Genomic DNA, 26,354 nt, shown 5'->3' with positions numbered 1-26,354 from the left:
CAATTCTATTTATATTGGGGGCATATGGGGTGCCATTGCGGATGCTTAGGTTAGAATGTAATTTGGGATTCAGACTCAGGTGGAGGTAGACAACATTATTAATACTGGCAGTGAATTTCACTCCAAATAACAAAACAAAAGAACTCAGTAAGACTGATCTACTTTCAAAATCCATAAGCATGGAATTACTTTGGTTATATTTCACACAGTTTTTTAAAGAAAAAAATCATTAAGAGCTTTTTGAAGCAAAGAAAAATTTCCAGATAAAGCCAGTCCTGAAAATGACAAATGGGTCTTACAGCAATGTGCTAAGTCCCTTCCTACGGGCTTGTAACACATTTTGCTCACTGGTTCATCAGAGTATGCTAAGGTTTATCTAAGTCATACATGCTCTTTTCTCCATGGGAACCATGGGATAGGGCCATCGGTAGACAGAAGTAGTAGCCTGGAGATGGGAAGACTCTGTGTGCAGAGTAAATAAGGAAAAAGCTAAATGTGATCTGAATAGAACATAGAAAGGTGACTGACTCTCCTGCATCCTCCATAACCATGAAAAACTTGGTGTAGTTTAGCTGGGGACAGAGGGTCCTATGGAGGGTGAGCAGAGAAGACACACATTAGTCACTGCCAAAAGAACATGGCAAGCTTGTGTTTATTTCAAGGTCTCCCCCGGGGCTTGAGTTGCTCTGAGGCAGCTTCCCTACCATCCTTTTAATCAGGAAGCTCCTGTGACTGAGCTGGTCCTCCCAGGGAAAATCTGCAGATACAGCAGACCTCTAAGGCTGCTCCTGATTGGGGTCCACAGCCTTGAGGGAGGGAGGGAAGGGAACATTAAGTATTCTGTCACCTCACTTCCTTCTTTTGTGTGTTCTCCCATGAGAAGTCTGTGAAAGCCTGTGGGTGGAAATGAAATTAGCCAGATGATGACAGCTAGATGAAGGAAGATGCTATTGGATAGAGCAGAGCAGTAGCATAGAGAAGTGGGAGGAGACCATGATGTTTTAGGTACCTGATTTAGAAAACCTGTTATGTAAAATGACACTTCAAGGACGATAGGTGATAGAGAAGGGCAATCCGGCTTAGTGAATTGACTATCAGGGTCATTCAGTGACCCACATTCTCCTTATGTGAAATCTTCATAATTTAAAGAATAAGCCCTACATAACTTTCTTGATTCTATTTTTTTTTTTTTTGCAGGGCAATGAGGGTTAAATGACTTGCCCAGGGTCACACAGCTAGTTAAGTGTCAAGTGTCTGAGGCTGAATTTGAACTCAGGTCCTCCTGAATCCAAGGCCAGTGCTTTATCCACTGTGCCATCTAGCTGCCCCCTCTCGATTCTTTTTGAGGATTTCTCTCATGGATAGAGCTAGAAGAACTTCCTTATGGACACTACCATGATTAGCTTTGCTATGGCTCCCCGGCTTCCACCATCACCAGATGGCCCCCACTTTCTCAGTCTCACCAGTAGTGATAGAAACAGCTGGTATCCCTGGAAACAATAGGCTTGCTCGTGTGTTTGGCAGCATCTTGGTGGGGGAGAGGTCATATGCTGTTACTAGAGATGAACAGAATTCACTCTCTTTAGCTGAGTCATGAAACTAGACCAATGATTGTAGCTGTTGTGGGAAGATCATTTTCTTGAGCCTTTACAAAAAGAAGGAATGCCAAAAAAAGCAGATTCTTGAGCTAAAGACCATTCTTCAGGCTGCTAGTGAAAGCAGCGCAACCATTTAGTTATTTGCTCTGGAAGGAAATTTCCTAATCCAGTAAGTCAGTATGGCTTTTAGATGGGCTCTCTTGTTTCTAATAACACTCAGATCTTAAATCAAAATAACATTCTCCTTACTTAAGACAACACCCCATCGGGCAGATAGGAGAAGGCATGTCTATGGTGAAACTGTGGTTTTCATGGACCTGGCTTCTAACACATACCACAAAAGTTACTGATATTACTCCAGATGCTCCAATTAAGACTCATAGGTTGACAATCATTTTTCCATAAAGGACAAAAAAAAAAGCCTACTTGTACAGAAAGGCTCAGCTAGTTCACTGAACTATTCTGCTACAGACCGAGGGGAAAAGAGAAAGGGGAATGGGTTTAGGATTTGCATCAGCTTTTTCTCTAGAACACTAGATTAATTTTCACAGATAGCTCCAACATGACAAATAAGGGCTGGCATAGGGATTATTTTAACACCCAGATTTATAACTGAAGGTGGAGAATTATTTTCAAGTGAAAAACATGTCTTTTCTAGCCACTCCAAGGGATTAAAGGAAGAAGAAACAGACAGACAATTCTTTACTATTCTAATCTGGCACAGTGTAAGGAAACTTTTAGACTCACAAAAATATTTGGAAATCGCAAGGGAAAATATCACATATAATTCTGGTCATGAGAACAGAGTAAGTCCCAAAGGAGGAAAAGTGAAAGTGAACACTTTTGAGGCTTCAGCCACCATAATCACTCTATCATTCTCTAACACAAAGTTGCATGGTTAGAACACCACCAAAGGTAAGAGGATTAGAGATAAAGAGACTCCAAACAAACATGACCCAGGGACAAGAGAGGGCTAAGCAAAGATGCCCATGGAAGTTACCTGTCTCTCCCCAGAGGCTGTCAAAGCTGTTGATCTGGGCTCGTTCTACTTCCTCTTCATCTTTTTCTGGAAGATCGAGCAGGTAGGAGACAATCTGAAACAAAACATTACATCAGATCAAACCTGACGGTGATAAGAGCTATGGACAACTTGACTGTTGCCCTCCGAATACTGAGTGCTAGATGAGACCTGTGACATCCAGGTTGGAGTGAAACTCCTACTGTTATAAGTTCTTAGAACTTTTGGTTTTGAAAAAAGCCAATGAGAAGCCACCAAGATAAGTGTTTATTTTAGGATAGAATAGATCAGTAGTTTTCAAGCCTTCTAGAATATAAATTATATACCTAGTAAGTGTCCCTTTCAGACACTGATTCTTTCGACTTTAAATTGAACCATGTACACAATATTTTGTTGTGAAATGAGTAAGGGAAAATAAAGATATGGAGAAATAAGAGCCTGTAATCTGGGTCCTATGACTCTAGCACCAACATTCTTTCCACCTTCCATTCAGTGGTCTCCTGCTAATACATTAGGTCAGCTGCTAAGGTTGGCTATGTTAGTAAGGAATTACTAAGGTTATAGAAAATGAGTACTGCTGTAATTTTCAAGCTGAAAGCAAAGGTTTCATTATTAAATTCCATTACAGTGAATGCATTGCCTATTATTCCTGCTAATGGAGGAGGGCCCCACTGCATATCTCTGTGCTACTGCTCGGCTACTCAGACATCTGTTAGACTTGAGTCTCACTTTTCAATTTCAGAGGTCTACAAAAACCACCATGAATCTCCCCAGAAGCTGGTGTCAAAAGCTCACTAGGTGATCTAAGAGCAGCAAGCATTGCTGGTTCTTTCCCAGTCAGTAAAATCCATGCCATTTTTGCCAGCTTCCCAGAATTATGGCACAATAAAAACCGAATCAATCCAAGATAAGGGTAAAGTCTGAATTATGCAATACTTCTAAAGAGAGTCTGACGTGCTCAGGCTGGCTAGGTGGTGGGTGAAATTGTCATTACAAACCTGGTGGGCAAGGGAAGCTGCTTCCAACCTGCAGCTGATGCACATTATGGTTAACAGTTACGTGAATAAAAGAGAGGAAATTCATACATCGTGACACATGATAATTTTTATGACTGGTTAACGGTCTAATTTGGGAAAACTATCTTAATACATATATTGAGGACTCCAAGGGCATAATGTACACATTACTGGTTCTAGGAGGCAAGCTGGTGACTGTGTCTGTACATTGTAATGGGCCAGAAGGGAAAGAAAGGGTAATGGGGGAAGGGGGAAGAAACTGGTTATCATTTTCTCTCTCAGTTTCTAGGGTTGCTGCCCTTATTTCCAGGCTCCATAGAAGTTTCTTATGATTGTTATGACTCAATTAATTTCAAGTCCAAGTAGTGAAATAATTTGGCATTTTTATAAAGGACTCTTCATAAGAAAGAATTGTGTGATAGTTTAGAATTAAGATTCTTTGCTTTTCAGGGATATATATATATATATATATATATATAAAAACTAAAGCAGTAATCCTCTCTTGTTCCTCCAAGGATCTGAATATATATTCTGAGCTCAGCATTGCTTAGCCCTGATAAGAGATGTGAATTCAGTGGAGACCTACTTCCCTGGGAGAGAGTCTCTGAGAATATAGTTCTATCAGCTAAGGGCATAGGCCGAGGGACCGTATTTTAAACCTGCTGGAATAACCAGGACAGATGCTTGTGATACCTGGGGAATAGAGGGGCTTGTGGGGTCTATCCAGCATACCACAACAGTGACTTTAAAGGCAACATAACCATCTGTCTTTGCCAAAGTACTTTGACCTGGTTTACAACCTCCTAATAAAGTGACCTTTCTACCCAAATTCTTGCCTCCTAGGTCTACTGACATCCACAGAATAAACCCACAGAACCCTGTTTCTTACCTCTGTATAGCCCATGCTGGCTGCGGCAATGAGGGCTTGTTGGATGGCATGGCTTTTCTTAAACACCCCTTGCTGCTGGCCAGCCATTGTCCAGTCACACTGAATCAGGAACTTGACGACCTCCAGATGGCCTCTGAGTGCAGCATGGACCAGTGCGCACTGCCCATTTTTGTCCAAGTGATCCACCTAAAGGGGAGGAGACAGGAGGAGACTAAAGCTTGTGGCTGGGAAGTCAGAGCACTGACAGCTCCTAGAGAAGCAAAATGTGGCATTTTTTGGCAACCATTTCCCTCAATCACTGAATGAATTATTGAATGGAAGATGCTCTGCCTCCCTGGTTAGGCAATCTGTTGGATGCAACTGGGTTAAATTTTTCCTCCAGGGATTAGTCCCTAATCATAGAGTTGTTTTTACACTAAAACAAAAACAAAAACAAAACCAATCCCCATTGTAGCATTTTTGTTTTCCCAAGGCAAGCCCCTTTATCCTCAGTCTCTTTTAGATTAAAATTTGATAGATTGTAGCTGCCTGTACCAGATTAAAATAGTCTTTGAAACCACACTGAAGAACATACCAAGTCTCCCAATTTATGGCTTTTCAAAACAAAGAATCTCATGCCATGAATCACTCGTTAGATGGGGAGACCAGCCAGCCTTGTGGCCCAAACCACTCTGCCTTCCTGTGGGGAAGGCGGTCACTACTCTCCATTCACAGTTCTGAGGATCTGGTAAAACTGGCAGGGGGCAAGAAGAGTTCAATGTGCTGGGCTCCCAAAGTACTCTTGAATTTAGTGTTGATTAAAGGGCCAAGCAGTACGGTCATGTAAAAAGGAGACATCCATCCCTTGCTCTTAAGGAGCTTGTACTCTAATTAGAGGAGATAAGCCAAAGGGCAGATTCTGCTGTGGGGTAGATGGAGAGGCTTGGAGATCCTATGAGGTGGTGAAAGGGCCAATAACAAGCTCTAGCAGACCTTAGGGTGCATTGATGTGCAAATTCTATGACGAAGGGAGCCACTAGAAAGAGAAAAGTGGGACCATGTGTTGGAAGGGAGTGGAAACTTCCCTTAGGCAAGGGTTCAGTGGTTGGTCAGGAGGGTAAAAGAAGGAAGCAATGGTAGGAAGGTTGGGGGTGGGGTCTGGATGCCTTGAGTTAAGGGAGAGGGAATGGCAGACATGGCGCCAGTTTTGGCTAAGGCCCTCCAGGTATTTCCAATGGACACTGGGGTAGGGCAAGGGAAGAGTGACATAGCAGCCAAAAATGTTTATGTGATCTTAGGTTGCATAAAGAGAAATATATTGTTTAGAAAGAGGGAAGCTGAAGGAGAAGAGGGAAGTCTTGTTGGATAGCCTTGATCTTCTCATCAAAAAGAAGATTAAGCTCATCTTTGGAGAGTAAAGGCAGCAAGGGAAGGGTTGGGGTACTTTAGGAGAGAGAAAATTTGGACAGCCAATTAATGTAGGAAATGGAATGGGGAAGGAACAAAAGATACACAAGATAATTGTCAAGTGGTAGGGAAGACCTGACTAAGGTTCAAAAGCATGAATATGTAGCTACAGATATTAAATGAGACCTCCATATAAACAAATAGGAAGATGTAGTCAAAACTGTAAATAGAGCACTGGGCCTGGACTCATTTAGACCTGAAGTTCAAATCTGGCCTCAGATAATTAATAGCTGTGTGACCCTTAATGTGCACCTGCCTCAGTTTCCTCAAATGTAAAATGGGGATGATAATAATAGCACCTATCTCATAGGGTGGCACCAAATGAGATAATATCTATAAAGAGCTTAGCACAATGTCTAGCACTTAGAAGGTGCTTAATAAATGCTTGTTCACCTCCCTTCACCCTGTGGTAAGAGCACAAATACAATGAAATCATGCTACAAAGTCTCAGATGCAACCTCCCCCTTGACCCTTCATCAGCAAAGGCACCACATTTCTCAGAACAGACTCTGGATACTGGCTTTGCAAAGAGGTCACTTACATAGCTTATGTTTCACAATGAAACCACTCAAATCCATAGTTTGCTCTCTGGGATGGAACAAAACTTTTTGAAAAACCACAAACCGTTTCCAGAAGCCTATGATATTGGTGTGACCAGCAATTTTCTTTTCACCAAATGTCTGAAGCTGGATACAGTTGCACCAATGACCTTTCAAACACCACAAAGTAAACACGCATCAGCAGAAATTCTCAGAGAATTGGATAGAATGAGTAAAGTGTGTTTTGTACTGTGGAAACACTTCTAGGTGTCACCAGTTAAGCCTACTACTCATAAGAAATCCAGCCTTTGGTCAGGATTCTACTACGTAAGATGCAGTAAGCTCTTCCTGGATATATACCTGGGGAGGTAGTCTCCTGATAATATCAGGTGACCCAGGCTATGTTCCTAGATGGTTTGTCTCTTCTTTACCCTCAGGGTGATAATCTACTGGGTCATTAGCCCTCCCCAAAGTACTATAAATTTCTAGGTGACATTTGTTCAGATATTTCAGTAGTATCTGACTTTGACTTCATCTGGGGTTTTCTTGGCAAAGATGCTGGGGTTGTTTGCCATTTCCTTCTCTAGTTCACTTAACAGATGAGGAAACCAAGGGTTACACAGCTAGTAAGTGTTTGAGAACATATTTGGGCTCAAGAAGATGAGTCTTCTCTGTCCACTGTGCCACCTGGCTGCCCCTGGTGACACTTAACTGTCTCCCATGAAGCCTTCCTGTACTCTAACCTTATTCATTTAGAAATGTGCTCATTTGGGGCGGCTAGGTGGCGCAGTGGATAAAGCACCGGCCCTGGATTCAGGAGTACCTGAGTTCAAAGCCGGCCTCAGACACTTGACACTTACTAGCTGTGTGACCCTGGGCAAGTCACTTAACCCTCATTGCCCAGCAAAAAACAAAAACAAAAACAAACAAACAAAAAAAGAAATGTGCTCATCTGGAGGATAAATAAACAATTATTCAGCTTGTTCCTAGGCAGCTTTGGGGGGCTACTGGTTAATATAGTTTTCCAACTACCTTTCTAAGGCCTTTAGGATTATGTAGAACACAGGCAGGTGGTGGGGAAATGATGATGCTTTCACTGCCAGTATCATCCCTCATCTGACTTTAAACTAAGTATGCTACAGTCCCTCATCACCATGTAAGCCAGTAGGGCAACTATTTGGAATGATAATGACTATGCTCCAGTAGAAAAGGAAAAGGAAGAAAGGCAAAAGTAGCTAAGGTCGACGTTGAAGCAAATCCAGAAACTTTACCTTGGCACGTCTTTTGCATAGCAGCACAACAATGCTTAGGAACCCAGCTGCTGCAGCATATCCTAGAGGAGTAAGGCCACTTTCTGAAGAGGCATCTACATTAGCCCCAAACTCCAACAGCAAGGCTACCATTTCTGTATAACCGAGGTGTGACTGGACACACAAGATTGGGGCATTATTTAAAACTTCTGTTCGGTAATTGATGTTGGCACCTCCCAAAATCAGCAACCGACTGACCTGAAAAGCCAGAAAAAAGAAAGTCATTAGGAGGGGCCCCTCATACCCTCTTGGACTGAGACCTGGGGCAGTGCTAACATGGGCTTCTTCTACTTCTTTTTTAAAATATGACAACCTTTTCCCAGACCAATCCATTAATTCGCTGCTGGCTATGTTTGGCACTACTTGGCCTTTTCCTGAGTAGGAAAAAACTAGAACCAGATTTCTTTGAATCCTTTTAAGCACATCAAGGTCAGGGATAAGAGGATGTTGGGTCTTAACCCTTTCTCTCTCCCTCTACCATGATGCCACTGCCAAGGACAAAGGGTTAAGCTATAGAAGAAGTTAAGTTATAAACTCAGAATGCATTTTTTCCCCATGGAAGCAGTGTTATAAATGGTGCATAGATGAAACTAAAATAAGACTATTGCTACTATACTTTGGGTACATTATTGGTCATAAAAGCTTTTGTGGTGGGAATCTGTCCACTATTTTTAACATTGTTTCTGTGAGAAATGTGTTTCAAGTTCCACAAAAATAACTTATAAATGAATTTCCAGAATAGAGGCTGGGAACTGCCTACACTTTCCCTTGATGACATCTTGCCCAACTGTAAAACTTCGGAAATGTGTAGCCACCGAAACAGTTTTCTTTTTATCTATTGTACTGTAAGGGATGACAGGTTGACAGCAAGGTTAATAGCTCTACTTTTATTTGTGCAAATGGATCCACTGTAATGAACTCATGGAGGGTGTAAAAATATTTTTGATGACTAGCCTAATTTGGGGGGACTAATCTATGGAGGACTAATCTGGGACTTTTGATTATTTGGCTATCTGACTGCTATTAATTTAATATGGGCCGTTTATAAAGGTCCACCACACTGCTCCCAAATTGATAAACTAAATATTAAGAAGCCTCTTAGCTAAATAATCAAAGCGGAGTTTATTTATGAGATACTATTTAAAATTAAGAATACAGGGAAATAAAATGTCCAACCTAACTGCATTGCAGTGTGTCTCCCACCTGTTGCGCTTTGAACTTTTTTAATACAATAAGGGGGCAGCTAGGTGGCGAAGTGGATAGAGTACCGGCCTTGGAGTCAGGAGTACCTGAGTTCAAATCCGGCCTCAGACACTTAACACTTACTAGCTGTGTGACCCTGGGCAAGTCACTTAACCCCAATTGCCTCACTAAAAATTAAAAATAAAATAAAAAAAAAATACAATAAGGGCCTTAGCCGCGCCTCGCCTCAGGGCACTCAGGTACTTTATTCTAACTCCGAGCCCCTTTCACTTTGTAAATCCCCCTGCTTCTAACTTTCCTCTCCTTACTGCCACTGCTGAACCCTGTGTTTCTCTCTCACCGACCTTCTATCTGTCTGCTCCGTCAGTCTGCCCTCTGTCACCTTTGCCGCCCCTCTAATCCTGTCCACCTTTCTTAATCTTGTCCACTGGCCTTTCCTCCTTGCTCCTAATCCTGCGTTACTGTTCATCTTGCCCCCTGCCCCCCCAGATCCCTCCTAATCTAACTCCCAGGTCTATATATACCTTTTTTTCTCTCCACTCAAATCTCGGGGCTTCCTGTGCCCCCACAGACCAAGTTAATCCGCTAGCCAGGGCTGTGGCTGGTGGGGGGAGGGGTGTGCTCCAGCTTCATGTGCCTCAACACAGGCTATGCCAGAGCCCAGCATCTCTCAGATACCTCCGCTCAGGTCGGAGGGAGCTGGGGGCTTATTCCCCCCAGCTGTCTGACCCGGCATCTTGCACAGTCCACAGGGCTTTCTGGCTCAGCTGACCCTGAGGGCCTAAGGCTTTCTGATCTCAGCCTAAAGGTAGGGTCCCCAAATCAAAATAAATTTCCACAAGGGCTATCTGTATTCAGCAGGGAATTACTGAATCCATGACATTATAGTCCTATGTGGGTATCTGAAAGTAGAGTTAAGAGTATATTATTTGGGTTAGGTCAGTGATAGCCCCAATTCCTTAAATCAAATTCATGAGCAAGTCAAGAAATCATGCTGTGATGTCACTGGTTCTCTTCAAGAAATGAAGGACAGGGGGCGGCTAGGTGGCGCAGTGGATAAAGCACTGGCCCTGGATGCAGGAATACCTGAGTTCAAATCCGGCCTCAGACACTTGACACTTACTAGCTGTGTGACCCTGGGCAAGTCACTTAACCTCCATTGCCCCGCAAAAAAAAAAAAAAAAGAAAGAAACGAAGGACAAACAATAACAACATTGATGCTCTTATTCCTTTGGTCTATGTATTTGGACTTCTTGGACTTATTAGGATCTTAGATGTTTGTTGTTTAGTCATTTCAGTCATGTCCGACTGTTTGTGACCCCATTTGGGGTTTTCTTGGCAAAGAGACTGGAGTGGTTTACTATTTCCTCCTCCAGCTTATTTTACAGATGAGGAAATTGAAGCAAACAGGGTTAAGTGACTTGCTCAGGGTCACACAGCTAGTAAGTATCTGAGGCTGGATTTGAACTCAGGTCTTCTTGACTCCCGGCCCAGAACTCTATATGCTGTGCCACCTAGCTGGCCCACACCCAAGACACAGAGACATAATATTACACATACAGCACAACTCAGTATTGTTCTAAGACTGATCTCATCTTTTGGGTTCTTGGTTTATATTTTAGTCCCAATAAATATACCCTTTTATGTGCTTTTCAGATCTATCACAATGTTTGATCATGTCCAAGGATAAAAGCTATTCAACTTTGTGATTTCTTAGGAATCAGAGTTTCTTTAAGTTTATTTTTAGTGACAAAGTACCTGGATTTGTGAAAGAGTCTTTTGAGTTTTTGCAATTGACTAAAGACCAATACTCAGACTTGGAAGAGGATGTAAAAATTATTCTTTGACACTAATTGATCACAAATGGGGAAGGTGCTATAAAAGTATTCTCTAAAATTTTAAAAATTATATACCACTACCTAAAAAAAAGTTTGCACATGCATCCTGCATAATATTCATATATTTATAAATTATACAGATATAACTATATTAATATCTTATATATTATAAGCCACAAAATAGAAAGGGATGAAATAAAGATGAAATAATATTTTAAAAATAATTAAAATTTTAATTAACCTTATTTAATGAATAGCATAAAGGCCCTTTTGCCTCAATTGAAAATACCTCACAAAAATATGTAGATGCAAATGGAAGAAGTAGATCACTGGGGCTCACTAAACACGATACTTATTCTTCAATACTATCTATCCATGAGTGACATGAAGATTGTTGTTGAAATTCAGCTAGCAAAGTTCCATCTTCTCTTATGTCAATCAGTCATACTTCTGAATTAATCATAAATTGTTGCACTTTTATACTTTTAACAAATTGGTTCAAAAAGCATTGAAACTTCATTTGGAAGATTATTCAAGAGGTTAGAAGTTCTGTTTCTAAGATTTTTTTTTAAGGGTGCATATTTGAGATGTTTTTATAGAGACACATTTATAGCCTTTTAAGCAACAAAAGAGTAATTCAAAATGTGTTAAACATGATGGCTTCACACTATTAACTAGTTAATAGCTCAAGGCACACTATATATGCATATGAGATATTAAATGTTAATGACGGTGGATACAAATCCATATTTCACATAATTTTCATGATCATTTTGAAATTTTTTGACTCGTCTTGTCTGATCTGATTAGCTAACCATTGTTTTTAACTTCCTAAAGGGGCTGATGAAGTTACTTCTACTAGGAGTAGTGTGTCAGCTCTGTCAATTTCTTCTTGTTGCCTATGGTAACATTATTTAGTATCTTCAAAATGTGATTTCTTTGCAAGAATCTTTTAAAGGAGGGAAGAAAATAAACATTTATTAAGCTCCTTTAGTGCCAGGGACTAGGCTAAGTACTTCATGATGATTGTCTCATTGGATCCTCACAACAACCTGGGGAGGTAGGTGTTGTTATTGTCCCCATCTTACAGTTGAGGAAACAGAGGCGATCAGCGGTTAAGTGACTGCCCAATCGTCGGCACACTTACTGAAGATAAGTAAAGCATATTTATCATCCATCTATGCATCCATCCACCTATCCATACCATTGATTTATTTGTTTGTTTTGACCAGAATTTAGAATTTATTTTCCCTGAACTCCATAGGCACCAATTTTGCCTTTCTTTCGTCACATCCTGTTTGTTGTAAGCAGATCCTATAGGCTAGGGGGAATCTCAGAGTATTAAAATTCTAGGCCTGAAAGAATTGATTGGAACAAACCTCATCAATTTATTTTGTCTTTTAATATTAATGAATTTTGTTTCTGTCCTTTCAGACTATCTTTCACTTCCCCGATCTCATTCTGTCGGTCAATAATCATATATGAGGTGCCTACTATGGACGTGCTGAGCCCTGGGAATAGAAAAAAAGGAAAAACATCCCTTGCTCTCTAGGAGTTCACAATCTAATGGGGAAGAGAACATGCAAATAAATACATACAAACAAGCTATCTAAAGTGTAAATAGGAAACAATCAACATAGGGAAGGCACTAGAACTAAGAGGGATTGGGAAAGGCTTCCTGTAGAAGATGGGACTTTAGTTAGGATCTGAAAGAAGCCAGGGAAGCTAGGAGACAGAAATGAGGAGGGACAACATTCCAGACAGAGGGGAAGAGCCAAAGAAAATTCCTGGAGCTGACAAATGGAGTGTTTTATTCAGGAAACCACAGAGAGGCCAGTGTTGCTTCATCAAAGAGTATGTAGAGGGTATAAGAAGACTGGAAAAGTGGGAGGGAGGGCTAGGTTATGAAGGCTTTGAATGCCCAAAAGATGATTTTGAATTTCATCCTGGAAGTGATAGGAAGCCACTGGAGTTTACTGAGTAAGAGGGTGACATAGTTAAGCTGACACTATAGGAAAGTCACTTTGGTGGCTGAATAGATGGTGGATTGAAGTGGAGGAGAGAGTTGTGGTAGACTGCTGCAATAATTCAGGTGTGAATGACTGGCCTGCACCAGGGGGCATATGTGAAGGATACTGCAAGAGTAAAATTGACAGACCATTGCAACAGATTAGATATGAGGGTAAGAAATAGTAAGGAGTTAAGGAAAAGACCTGTGTTTTTGAGTTTGGAGAACGAGGAGGATGGTGGTACCTTTGGCAGCAGCAGGGAAGTCTAAAAGGAGGAAGAGCTTGGGACGGTGGAGAAAATGAGTTCAACTTTGGACTTGTTGACTTTAAGACAACTACCAGACATCCAGTTTGAGATGTCTGAATTGCAGTCGGCATTGCAAGACTGGGGGTCAGCAGAGAGCATTAGGGTAGGCTGGTTAAGTAGACTGGAGCATGATTAGCATACAGATGATAAAGCCATGGGAGCTGAGGAGATCACCAAGTAAACTAGTATAGAGGGAAAAGAGAAGAAGGTCCCGTACAAAGTCTGGTTATCTACCAAGTTAGTGGATGTGATCTGGATGAAGATCCAGCAAAGGAGACTGAGAAGGAACAGTTAGGTTTGGGGAGAATCAGGATAAAGTAGTGTCCTGAAAACCTAGGGAGAAGAGAGTATCAAAGATAAGAGGGTGATTGACAGTGTCAAAGTCTATAGAGAGGTCACAGGATGAGGACTGAGAAAGGCCACTGACTTAGGTAACTAAAAAATCATTGGTAACTTTGGAGAGAGCAGTATTGGTTGAATGACAAGGTTGGAAGCGGGATTGTGGAGAGTTGAGAAAAGAATGAGAGGAGAGGGCATGGAGACACCTACTGCAGAAAGCCTTCTTTTTTTTTTTCAGATAGCCTTCTAAAGTAGTTTTGCCACAAAGGGAAGAAGAGCTATGGGACCATAGTCGGTAGGAATGGATGGGTCAAGTGAGTGTTTTTTGAGGATGAGGGAGACATGGACATGTTTGTGGGCAGTAGATAGGGAGATATTGAAGAAAACCGAGTTGGGGTGATGGAAGGGATGATCTGCTATAGGAGACAAGATGGAATGGGATCATTTGTGCAGGTCTAGAGGGGGCTTGTATTGGCAAGGAGTGGGATAATCTCTTCATGTCAGATGGGGTAAAGGAGATAGGGGCAGAAGGCATCTGAATCATATGATATGAGGAAGAGAGAAAAGGAGGAGCTCTTGACCAATGGCTTTAATTTTTTTCAGCCAAGTATGAGACAAAATTTTCAAGGGTGAGGGGAAAAGGGAGGATTGAGAAAGAATGGAAAGGTTTGGAAGAGCTACATACATAGTGGGAGTGGGATAGTGAACAGATAAGGAGATATAGAAAGACTGTTTAGCAGCAGTGAGGACCAAGTTGAGGTTATAACATAACCTTTTTTTTTTTTTTTTGGTGAGGCAATTGGGGTTAAGTGATTTGTCCAGGGTCACACAGCTAGTAAGTTATAAATGTCTGAGGCCAGATTTGAACTCAGATCCTCCTGAATCCAGGATTGGTGCTCTATCCATTGCACCATCTAGATGTCCCAACATGACCCTTTTAGTAGACCCAGTCAGAGTGGCTGTGTGATTTTCTCCACCTTCATTCAGAAACACCTACATAAGGATGGTGGGAGTTAAACAAGGCTAAGATTTGGCAGAGCACAATCAACAACATAAGGGAGCCAGGTACTCAAGGGAAGAGATCAGTGTAGAATTGAGATGGTTTACCAAGGGGTCAAGGTGGAGAGAATGACTAGTGCAGGGGTGATGGCCTGGGAGAAAACTCAATAGTCAAGGGTATTGGAGGTCATCGTGTGGATGAAAAGTAGGGTTTGGTATGAAAAGGCAAAGAAATAAGTAGAAAGTCAATAGATTGTGATATGATAAGGGAATGTCAGAGTTCTTGAAAATGGAGGTAGTGCATTTGTGGGTGATTGAAAGATCAAGCACATGAACATCTTTGTGTATGGCTGACATGGTGTGTAGGATGTTATAGGAAGTGAGTAGGTTGGGGAATCATAAGGTTAGGGTGTTGGAAGGATTATCAGTATATATGTTGAACTCCCCTAGTATGAAAGCAGCACTTGAGGAGGAGAGAAAGATGGCGATCTAGTTACTGAATTCATTGAGGAAGAAAGTGGAAGGTTCTAGCTGTCATGATTTTGATTGTGTGGAAGATATAGATTATATGGAACTCATGGGAGGAGAAGTTATTGAGTGACGGTGATAGATAAAAGAAGAAACTGGGAGTGGCAGTGGAGATCAAGGGGTACTTCAACTTCTCCATTTTGACCAGTAAGCTGAGGTGAATGAAAGTAGTCAATATTAGAAAGGGTATCCAGGAAGGCTGTCATTGTGGGCAGACAGAGGTCAGTGACAGTCAAAAGATGGGAGTGGGAATGAAAAGAATTTAAGATGAAAACAAGTTTGTTGCCTATGGATCAAGCATTCCAGAGGGTACAGTGGAAGCGGTGGGTAATGTTTGGTTGGGACTTTGGGGTGGGTGGGTTGAGAGGGATGGGAATAAAGATTTAGCTAATGGAGGACAGGAATTGGGGTTTGGATGATCTACAGAAGTTCAGAATGGCAGGGATGTGCAGTGTATGACTAGGTGTGAATATATTGATCATTGTGACAGACATCTTTCCTCTTCCAATAGGAGAGTAGAGATGAGAAAGGAAATATTTGCAGCACAGAATGGAAGGCATGTGGTCAAACGGAAGTCCTTCAGCCTCCATTTCTCCACTCTTTTTCCTGCCAGAGGGTGGAGATCTGTCAGGAGATAGTGCAGTAAGAGAAAGATGCTGTGCCTGCTCAGCAGGAGATGGAAGACAAGCCAGGAGATGTGCGGTAGGAGACAGAAGTCATGCCCATGCAGCAGGAAATATGAGGCCACTTTTTCCTCACTTCTAGAGGCTAGTGAAGCAGGAGATGGATTAATTTTTTTCTATTTGCTAATTGTTTCTTCTTCAGGCCATAAATTCTGCTATTTTTTCCAGGAAAACCCCAAATGGGGTCATGAAGAGTCGGACATGACTGAAATGACTCAACAACAAAACTTCCAAGATTCTGATTTCTCCCTTGTACCACTCAGGAACAGCCTGCTGTGGTTCCAGGCTCTCTTGGGAATACACCATATTATTTGTCTGTTCTCAGGTGTTAATTCAATCTCCTTTGTCTTGCAATACGTAATTTTTTTTTTTTTGTGGGGCAATGGGGGTTAAGTGACTTGCCCAGGGTCACACAGCTAGTAAGTGTCAAGTGTCTGAGGCTGGCTTTGAACTCAGGTACTCCTGAATCCAGGGCTGGTGCTTTATCCACTGCGCCACCTAGCCGCCCCCTTGCAATACATATTTAAAAACATTTGGAACCTTTTAAGTTTCTTCATCGTCACATTCCCTTTTGAGTCACGGTTGTTATACCTCTCTGTGTTCTTGGTTTTTAAGTGGGTTTTCTTCCTCAAGCTTTTTGGTGGTTTTAGTTTCTTTTCCTCTTGTATTCCCTTACTGCTCCCTTTTAGACTCTTCCATCGTTGATGGTAGGTTTATCCCTAGGGCTAGACTTCAAAGTTGTCTCAGCCTTCTCCCAAAAGTAACTTCTGAGGAGTCAAGCCTGGTATCTAGCCTTATGCCCTGCATCCTTGCCTTTGGTCCCTCCTTTCTTTGGTTCTCTAGCTGAGGATGGCTGCCCCAGTCACAGCATGAACCTGCTCTCTTATATCTTCCTCTCTCCTAGAAAAGGGTTGGCAGAGTTGGTCTATGCTGCTTGTTGCAATAGAATTTTGGGGATGAAGACAGGGCAGAACATGTCATCAGAAAATGCAGTAATAGCGCTGAAATTCCCCAGAGAAAGGTCACACTCTGCCAGATTGTGAATTGCCTGTGCGTTGGGGGTGGGGGTTGTGTGTGCAAGAAGGGCAAATAGAGCAGAGTGAGATCCTCAAGGATTAACATTCACTGCTACTAATTTATAAGGTTGTTACCTTGTTAGGCTTTTTGGTCTCCAGAGCCAGCTATAATTGTTCTACCTCCGGTATATAATTCCTCTTTTGGATTTTGTTGAGAGTGGATAATGGAGAAAATGTCAAGTCCTCCTTATTATGCCAATTCTTGTCTGAAATATTGAGGTTGGCATGCCATGCTGGACATTGATTTGAGATGTGCTTATAAATAACTTCCTGAAGCATTGCCTAGCTCTGCATTTCCCCCTTTAGCCCACCTTTATGTAACAAGAAAACCACAATTCTTTGAATCTTTTTTTTCCCTTTAGAAGATCACACCACCTAGCCAGTCTTCAAGCATTTGCTCTAACATTTTTGGATGCACTTGGTGGATGTTAAAATTCCAAACTCTTTTTTTCAGTCACAGAAGTTCTGCAGGAATATTTTTTTCTTTGGCCATCTTCTCATCTCTTTGGGGCACTGAGATGTTAGAATGTTTTCTTCTTGCTTTGTAGGCACATCCCAAATTGGCAGCAAGTTGAACATTAATTCAAATGTTCTTCAGCTAGCTGTGATGGGGAGCTGCTTTTTTTTGACAAGCTTCTAAAGAGCATGGCTTGAGCTGATTTTTACTTGTGGGCACTGGATGGCTGAAAGCATGAGAAAAGACTGATCTACAAAGATTGCCAAGATCTATTTAAGAGATAATTCTTCAAGATTCCACTCTTTTTCCTCCATAAGACAAAACTATGAAGACTTGCAGAGCTAAGCAAGTCACTAAAATTTGCTCCATTATGTGATTCTCCATCTTCGTTTTCTGCCTCTTCCCCAATATCTTGATTTCTATCCTGGTTAGAGACAATTTTTATTTTGGAATAATTTCCCCATCCATTGTTCTCTCTTTCATAGATTTTTGACATCAATGTCACCTTCTACTAGCACGATGAGCCTGGAATCATGACTTGGTTTGTTATGACATCATGACAAGGCTTTTGACACCTTGCCTTTGCTATTCCTGGAAGTTACCCTGATGGTTCCCACATATAATGTTGTTTCCTTAGCCTCCTTGATCCTCATGTGCAATGTTGCCATGTCTGATCCTGTCACTGCTACTGTAGTCCTGAATGTGCCATAGCCCCCCTCCTGTCCCTTGATCAGTCTGCATTTGTCCCTGGTTCTGTTGTCCAGCCCTTGGAAAGAGGAGGGAAGAGTTACACAGAAAGAAAACCATCGGCTTGTCCTGCTATTGCTGCTTCCATTCAGATAAAGTGGCTTCTGCCAGAAACCAGCCATGTGGGAGTGAAGAGGTCTGGTTGTTGTTTTTTGAATAATTAAAAAATATGGGAGCAGCTAGGTGGCACAGTGAATAAAACACCAGCCCTGGATTCGGGAGGACCTGAGTTCAAATCTAGCCTCAGACACTGGACACTTACTAGCTATGTGACCCTGAGCAAGTCACTTGGCCCTCACCGTCCCGCAAAAAAATATTAAAAAATATTAATACAAATTCTAATATTTTCTTCTTATACCCCAATGTATCATTTTGTATACCACCTGGGATACATGTACTCCACTTTGGAGACCATTGCTAGAGTGGATATAGAACAAGATGTATAGATCTTGATGAGAGGATTTATAGTCAGGCAGATTTTTTCCAAAACATAGAAAAGTAGAGTGAATTTATTAGTAAATTTATAAGTGGTAAACTGGTACCAGGAATATCTACACATATTAAATCACTAATGCAGATGACCAGATAACTTATAATGAGTGGATAAATATAGGAATTTGATTTTCACTACATTGAATAATAAGTATTAGTCATTATATTCACAGATGGATAACAAAGCATCCTTTTCCTTTTAAATTAAAAAGTTATTCTGATAACAAACACCAAATAAAATGGGTATTTCCATATTTGTGGGACAGAAAAAGATGACTGTACATGAATATATGAATCTTTACTATGTACAACTTGCTTTTCTTTTAAAATGTTAGTAAATTTAGCATAAAATTTCCAAAGCATACCTACTCATCTGTGATTCTTTGTCTTTTTGTTTCTATTTTTTAAAAAAATGCTTTAATGATCTTCTTTTCTTCTTTTTCTTTCTTTTTCTTAGGGGGGCTATCCTATTCCTTGCCCTGCTTTCCCTCCCACTGAAAAAAGAAAAACAAAACCCTGATAACAAAGCCCTTCTAGAGAGTCTGAGCCTACAGTGGCATTCTCCTTATCAATGAGAAGTTGAGTAATAAAAGAATGTCTTAGACACCCCAGACTGTTAGATATGAATGTAGAAATAGGGAAAATGGGAGATAACTAGGAATGGATACTCAGCAGAGTGTAAGAACAACTAGAGGGCAGAAAGTTGAGGGGAGGAAAACATAGATGGATTAAATGAAAGGGAATTTTTGACAAAGGTAGAAAATTGGACAAAGTATTACTTATTACTGACATAAGAAACCTTTTTATATGAACTCTTGAAGAATCTGCTTTGGTTAATTCAGAAAAAAAAAACTGTGAAATATGGATGCATCTTGAACCATAGTATTTCTTTTATTTTTGGTGCTGTTGTTCTTCTTTTTTGAGGTTTTTCCTTTTTGCTCTGATTCTTCTCTTATAACATGTCTAATGCAGAAATATATTTAATGTTATTGTACATATATAACCCATATCAGATTACCTGCCGTCTTGGTGGGGGGAGGGAGGGAAAAAATTTGAAACTAGAAATCTTATAAAAACAAATGTTGAAAACTATCTCTACATGTAACTGAAAAATAATAAAATACTTTTATAATAAAAAAGAATCTGATTTGGTTACCTTTATATTTGGAGTATAGAGATTTCGTAAAGATGACAATGCCATGGAAAGACCTTCAGTACTGTAGGAGATCCAGAGACCTTGGAGTATAGAGGATGATACCCCAACTTTTTTACTCAAACCCTGAAAAAGAAACATTGAGACATTCAACTTCTGATCCATCTAAAGCATTTTCAATAGTGAGTTAGTGACTTCCAGGGTCTGGCACTAGAGACATGAGTATCACCTTAAAGATAACTGTTCTCAATGGAACTGCCAAACTGACCTGTCTACTACTCTGCTTGGTTGGTACAAAGGATTATTCCTTCAGCAATGTGCAGAATAAAAGGCTATGAAACATGGGTTATGGAACAACAAATCCACTGGGCATATTACTTTCATTCTGTAAAGAGATGTGTTTAATTTCTCAATGTGATACCTTAGCAAGGTAGGCTGGTCACATATGTGTATATACATGTACATGTATAGACATAAATCTATGTATGTATGTATTTAAGGATAAGGAAGACATGGGCATGTTTGTAGGCAGTAGGAAAGAAGCCACTAGACAGGGAGAGATTGAAGATAAGCGAGAGAGAGGTGATGATGGAAGGGACAATCTGCTGTAGGAGACGAGATAGAATGGAATACCTTGGGCACATCTAGAGGGACTTGTCTTGGCAGGGAGATTGTCTAGCAGCAGTGAAGACCCAGTTGAGGTTATAAGATCTCATGTGTGTGTATGTGTGCACACACATGTATATGTACACCCAGTTTAATAGGTACATGCATACATATGTGTTATCTGTGTGCACACATGGTATGTATGTAAATATATACATATATACAGATATTTTTTTATCAGCCCTGTGATTTCATCAGTGTAAGGAGCTCCCAGTGAGGAATTATCTTTATCGATGAAGATCAGCACTTTCCCTGCAACTTGTAGCTTTACAGAGTTGCCTGGGGCACTGGGAGATTAAGCGACTTGCTTGTCAAGAGTGAAACCATTAGTATATGTCACTGGAAGGATCTGTACCTAGGTCTTCCTGATCCTAGTCCAGCTCTCCAATTATTATGCCATGCTCCTTTTCCCCACTTATTATTACATTTTTAAAAGTATGAATTTAACAGTGATCACCAAGCACAATCATTTCAAGGGACAAAAATGAGGATTATACAGGGAATTTAAAAACAGAAGAAAATAAAATGAAATTTCATGTTCTTGTGGTCATGCTCTTTTCGTGGCAGGGCCAGCTTCCTTATCTATCTGTTCATTGTCCTTTCTCCTGTTCCCTGCTGCAGAAAGAGAAAGGCTGCTGAAGGAAGAATGGAAAGATTGGCACCAACTACCCTTGCTGATCCTCCCATCCTGATGGGGGGAGCCAAACCACTTTAAAGAGAATTGGACTGGTCTGTGGTACCTAATTCCTCACTACAATGGGTTTTATTTTTCCAGCAGCAAATCCCAGGAGTAGGGAGGAGAGAAAAGCTAAAGTAGAATCAGTTTAACTCAACAAACATTTACTAAGTACCTACTATGTTAGCAACTCTGTGCTATGGCTTGTGAATATAAAGGAGGTTCCAAGGCACATATATTCTATTACCTTCTTCTCTATCCTACATACTATTTTTTTATGGTGAAGCCAACCAGTAGCTCTTTTTTAGCCTGTTAAACTGAGGACTTAGTTCCCAAAGCTGACTAGAATATAGGTCCTCTTGTTAAGGACTAGGGGCAATAAAATATTTAGCTAATATTTGTTGTTCAATTGTTTCAGTCATGTTTGATTCTTTACAATTCCATTTGGGGTTTTCTTGGCAAAGATACTGGAGTGGTTTGCAATTTCCTTTTCCAGCTCACTTTACAGATGAGGAAACTGAGGCAAACAGCGTTAAATGACTTGCCCAGGGTCACACATCTAGTAAGCAATACAACTGGATTTGAACTCAGGTGTTCCTGACTCTAGGCCTGGTGCTCTATCTACCGCACCTACTTAGTTACCTTTAGTTAAGCTACATCTCAAGAACCTCAGTGGAGATTCCAGACTAGGGAGAGGATATGAAAACATACACAAATAACTGTAAGCAAAGGTATCACCAAACAGTGATGTGGGTTTATTTGACAAATAAGGCTTCACAATTCCATTTTATTTTTAAGGATTGCAGGTGCTACTTTCAGTAACAGTCTACTCAGTGTAGTTCCAGAGTTCACTCCACCCTGTAGCCCTACAAAGACAAAATTACAAAATTACAGCACTTGGTGACTCAGACTCTTCACTTCTGGAAAGGCCTTTCATGAACAAAAGTGAACAATAGATGACTGAAAGAGAAACATGCAGCAGAACCCAGGTGAGTCTCTTAGGGAGGAACTTTTTGGCAAGGAAAAGGGTCTGAGATTCCACAATGGGTTTGTGGGGTAGCAAAGCACAATCAGAGCTTTTCATTTCAGATTGTTCTGAGGCATAACTAGGACAGAAGATGTAATAGAAGACATAATTTACTGCTGTTTTCTACCTCCGTGTCTGCCGCTGTAAGATCTCAGTTATGAAAATACAAGAAACACATAACCTGCTGCATTTAGTTGGTCCTAGACCTTGTATTTTGCCCTGCCTGTATGGCTATATTGTTCCTTTGTTCTTATTTCCTCCCCCAACTTTCACATCTTGCTCTTAATCCAGGAACAAAGGTCAAATCGATCCTGTCATTGCTACTGGAAAAGGTGCAGCAATTTCCACTGTATGGTTCTATTTACGATCCCTATGATTGCCTACATGAGGAATTCTCAATTTTAAATTTTGGGACCCCTTCATGCTCTTAAAATGTGGGAACCCCTATCCCCAAAGAGCTTCTGTATATGTAGTTATATCTATCAATATTTATCAGATTAGAAATTTAAACATCTTAGTGGTTTTATGAAAATAGTTTTGATTTTGTGGACCTCCTGAAAGAGCCTTGGGGACACCCATGAGTTTCTGCACCAAACTCTGACCACTCTGGCCACCACTCTCCCACATATACTGTATCTCCCCCATCTCTCCAATGAGTTCCTTGAGAACAGGGACTATCTCCTCCTTTTTGTACCTATCAAAGTTCCTGATACATAGAAAGTACGTAATAAAAACCTGTTCACTGACTGTCACAGACTGACTTCCCAGCTCACTATTCCCCATTATGGGGATAGCACAGAAAAGCCTTAGACTAATAAATCTTAAGCACACATGAATTAACAGAACCCAGGGAAAATCTGCATCACAGGCTGTTTGTGACCTGAGAAAACATCAGTTCACTCCCACAACTCAAGTACAGACAAGATAGAACAATATCAAAATACAAATGTCCAAATCCCAGACTCTGAATACTATGGAAGAAAATGTCAGCAGGTTATAACAATTACTACTTAAGAACAGAAAAAGATGGTACTATAAGACCATGGCTAGTGTAGGAGCTCACCAGGATGTGTAAACTCATCTCCATCTTCCATATCATACATTTACTGCTGTGGCATTCAATTGAACAAAAACCCATTGTTAACTGAGTGAATGGTATAACTGTCCTGGCTTTCTGATATTTAAATGGACCAGTCTACTGATCGCAGCATTGGCCCCTGCTGTGCTACTACTTTATGCAGCCCTGAAACTGATGAGCTATAACAATAAGGAACAACTGTGAGGATCTACCCCTGGTGGCTGGTCAGCCACTGCTTGTGACAGAGCTCTTATGCCCTGACTCAGTGTGCTTTCATTCCTTTAGGGAGTGTGTCAGCCCTGCCTCTTATGCTGGCTCTCACAGGGATATAACCGTTTTAATTGGACTCAGTGGAAGGAACATTGTTATTATCTTTATCATGCAGACGTATCCTTCATTTCTACTCTCTTCACTATCCCTGAAATTATGGCCTTGACTTTTCTGCTGTTAACTTGGGGATGGCGTCTCCTTCTGTTGTGCCTGCAATTCCCTTACTGTTATTCTTACTCTGGTAAGAATGCCCACTCATTACCGCATTCCTCCTTGTCTTGGGCTTGCTGTGGCTTCTCTCTCTCTCAGTTGATAACAATGAGTCTGTGTTTCTGGAAGGGAGGAGGTGGGGCCTGAGAAATCCCAGATGCATCCACACAAACAAATCAAGTGATTGCTGTCTGAGATGAACTGAACATAAGAAGGCTGAATAAAATTCAACATGCTGTCTCAATTGCCTAAAACAAAGCTGAATTCTGGAACCTTTTGGATCTTTTAAACTCTACTTTTTGGGAGATAAAAATTGTTATCTCAAAGACAACAGATAAATTTTTCATTGATTTCCATAGTGGTGTCGGATTGCTTAGATACTCTAACACAAAAACAGATATCACAAAGTCCCAAGCATTAAAGCATATAGTAAGTAGCTTTTCTACCCCTGAGAGTCTGCAGAGGTCCTCAGAGTCTGCTAATTAATGTCTAAGCTGACAGCAAATTAGAAATAGTTAATTAGAAGGGAAGGGGGAGAAGGGCTACTACAGATATATACCATGAATAGCAATGAGAGGTGACAGCTACCAGAAAAGGACATAGAAGAATTATAAAAAGCAGAAACTAGAATTAAAAAAAAATTATAATCTGGGGTCACAGAGGTCAAATAGCCCAGGACCTTGATACATTATGAAGAGTCCTTCATCACAATATAGTACTTTGAATTGGTGTCTATTATGAGCATGGTTTAGGGTTATTACTAAAAGGCTGAATTATAATATCCAATATGTTTAATAAGTCAGAGAAACTTCAATACATTTTATTAAAGCCTCAGAACAAAATAATAAATCATTATAAAAATACATTTTAAAAGGTTCTGTGATTTTTCAGTTCTTAAGGATGTCTGAGGGTTCTATATACCTGAGGTTTTGATTATACTTTAAAGATTCTTAAGGATATAATATTTTGTAATAATATGATTTAAGAAAGTAGGGATTATATTGAAACAACAGGTATCTTCATGCATATAGTGGTCAGCAGAGTTCTGATAATGGAAATAATAAGCTTTTGAATTCCCTTGCTACCTTAAAAATGTGTGCTTTGAGGATGTGATGTCCCAACTCAATAGTCTGCTGTCGGTTTAGCTTTCCTTCTTGACGGGAAAACCAGAAGGCAAGTAATGTATGACCACTCCTGGAAAGAGAAAGAGAAGAAATAAAAATCAAGTTCATTTTATTATTATCATTATTTTTTTTTTTTTGGTGAGCCAATTGGGGTTAAGTGACTTGCCCAGGGTCACACAGCTAGTAAGTGTTAAGTGTCTGAGGCCCCATCTGAACTCACGTATTCTTGACTCCAGGGCCAGTGCTCTATCCACTGTGCCACCTAGCTGCCCCCATTTTATTTTTATTATATATATATATATATATATATATATTTTTTTTTTTTTTTGCGGGGCAATGGGGGTTAAGTGACTGGCCCAGGGTCACACAGCTAGTATGTGTCAAGTGTCGGAGGACGGATTTGAACTCAGGTACTCCTGAATCCAGGGCTGGTGCTTTATCCACTGCGCCACCTAGCTGCTCCATTTTATTATTTTTTAAAGCTTCTATGCCCCTCACCATTTGTAAGTTCAGCAATGACTTTTTCTCTGACAAAGCTGTATCTCACTGACTCCCAGGGAACGGGGTCTGTTACTTGGCAGGTAAACTTGAAAATGTGCCTTTTTAATGGCTGTAAGGTCTTACCAGGGCAGCTAAGTGGCATAGTGAATAGAGTGCCAGTCCTGGAGTCAGGAAGATTCATCTTCCTGAGTTCAAATCTGGCCTCGGACACCTACTAGCTATATGATTCTGGACAAGATACTTAACCCTGTTTACCTCAGTTTCCTCATCTGTAAAATGAGCTAGAGAAGGAAATGGCAAACTACTCCAGTATCTTTGGCCAAGAAAACTCCAAATGGGGTCACAAAGAGTTGGACATGACTGAAAAATGACTGAATAAAGTTCTTACCATTTATATACTGAACCACAGTGGGTGACTAACTCACATCCTTTCTCCCCATAGTACTGCTAGAATTCTAAAGCTCACATATAGCCCCCTCACAGATGGTAGCAACAGTTTTTTCTTTTCATGTCCAAATTTATAAAATCCAGATCATAAAATAGAGGTCAATGAACTTTGGAAGTTACCCCAAACCCTGATAATTTAAGGTTTCCTTCTCTTGCACTGTAGGTAGCCTTGTGGAGGCCTTGACACTAACTGAATACTCTCTCCAACAGGATGGTGGCAATCAAAGCATTTTGTGCTCCCAGGTGACATAGCTCCTCTGCTGCTATCCGTGGAGTCACATATAAGAAAGATCTTGCCTGAAATTCCAATGACTTGACCAAACAAATGGAAATAGTACTGACTGGTCCCAGGTGAGGACACTCTCTTGAGAGTTAGAAAAGTGGATATTTTCACAAAAACACCCATTTATTTCTATAATTTTTTAAATGTCTGTGTAAAAATCCCTGAGAAACAGAAGGCCTTCTGATAGGTTCCTTTTGTTATGCCAGGAAGGGCAGAAATCACATATTATAAAGGAGATATCATAGGAAAATTGTCAAGAGGAAATTTAACCATTCTTTGGCTTCATAAAAGTTACTTTTTTGTTATTCTGAACTTGATGAGCATTCACAAAAATTAACATTTCTATATGGAAAGAACAGAAAAATAGAGGCTGGGGGTGGATATTCATATATGTGAGTTATTTGCATCAAGGTAATTCAAACAGG

General features: G+C 40.6%; 1 protein-coding gene across 11 annotated transcripts in view; it reads right to left on the bottom strand.

The window, feature by feature from the left end:
- TANC2 (tetratricopeptide repeat, ankyrin repeat and coiled-coil containing 2) overlaps nt 1-26,354 on the bottom strand; it is a 558,975-nt gene that overhangs the window by 24,167 nt on the left and 508,454 nt on the right. For all 11 annotated transcript variants that reach the window (XM_044000435.1, XM_044000439.1, XM_044000440.1 and 8 more), the window contains 5 exons: nt 24,660-24,768; nt 19,651-19,773; nt 7,778-8,014; nt 4,522-4,707; nt 2,599-2,692 (listed from right to left, as the gene is read on the bottom strand). In XM_044000435.1, coding sequence (XP_043856370.1) covers nt 2,599-2,692; nt 4,522-4,707; nt 7,778-8,014; nt 19,651-19,773; nt 24,660-24,768 — 749 coding nt within the window. The remainder of the gene's footprint in view (nt 1-2,598; nt 2,693-4,521; nt 4,708-7,777; nt 8,015-19,650; nt 19,774-24,659; nt 24,769-26,354) is intronic.

Source organism: Dromiciops gliroides, chromosome 4 (assembly GCF_019393635.1).
Source record: "Dromiciops gliroides isolate mDroGli1 chromosome 4, mDroGli1.pri, whole genome shotgun sequence".
Classification (NCBI taxonomy): domain Eukaryota; kingdom Metazoa; phylum Chordata; class Mammalia; order Microbiotheria; family Microbiotheriidae; genus Dromiciops; species Dromiciops gliroides.
This window is presented reverse-complemented; position numbering and strand designations above follow the sequence as displayed.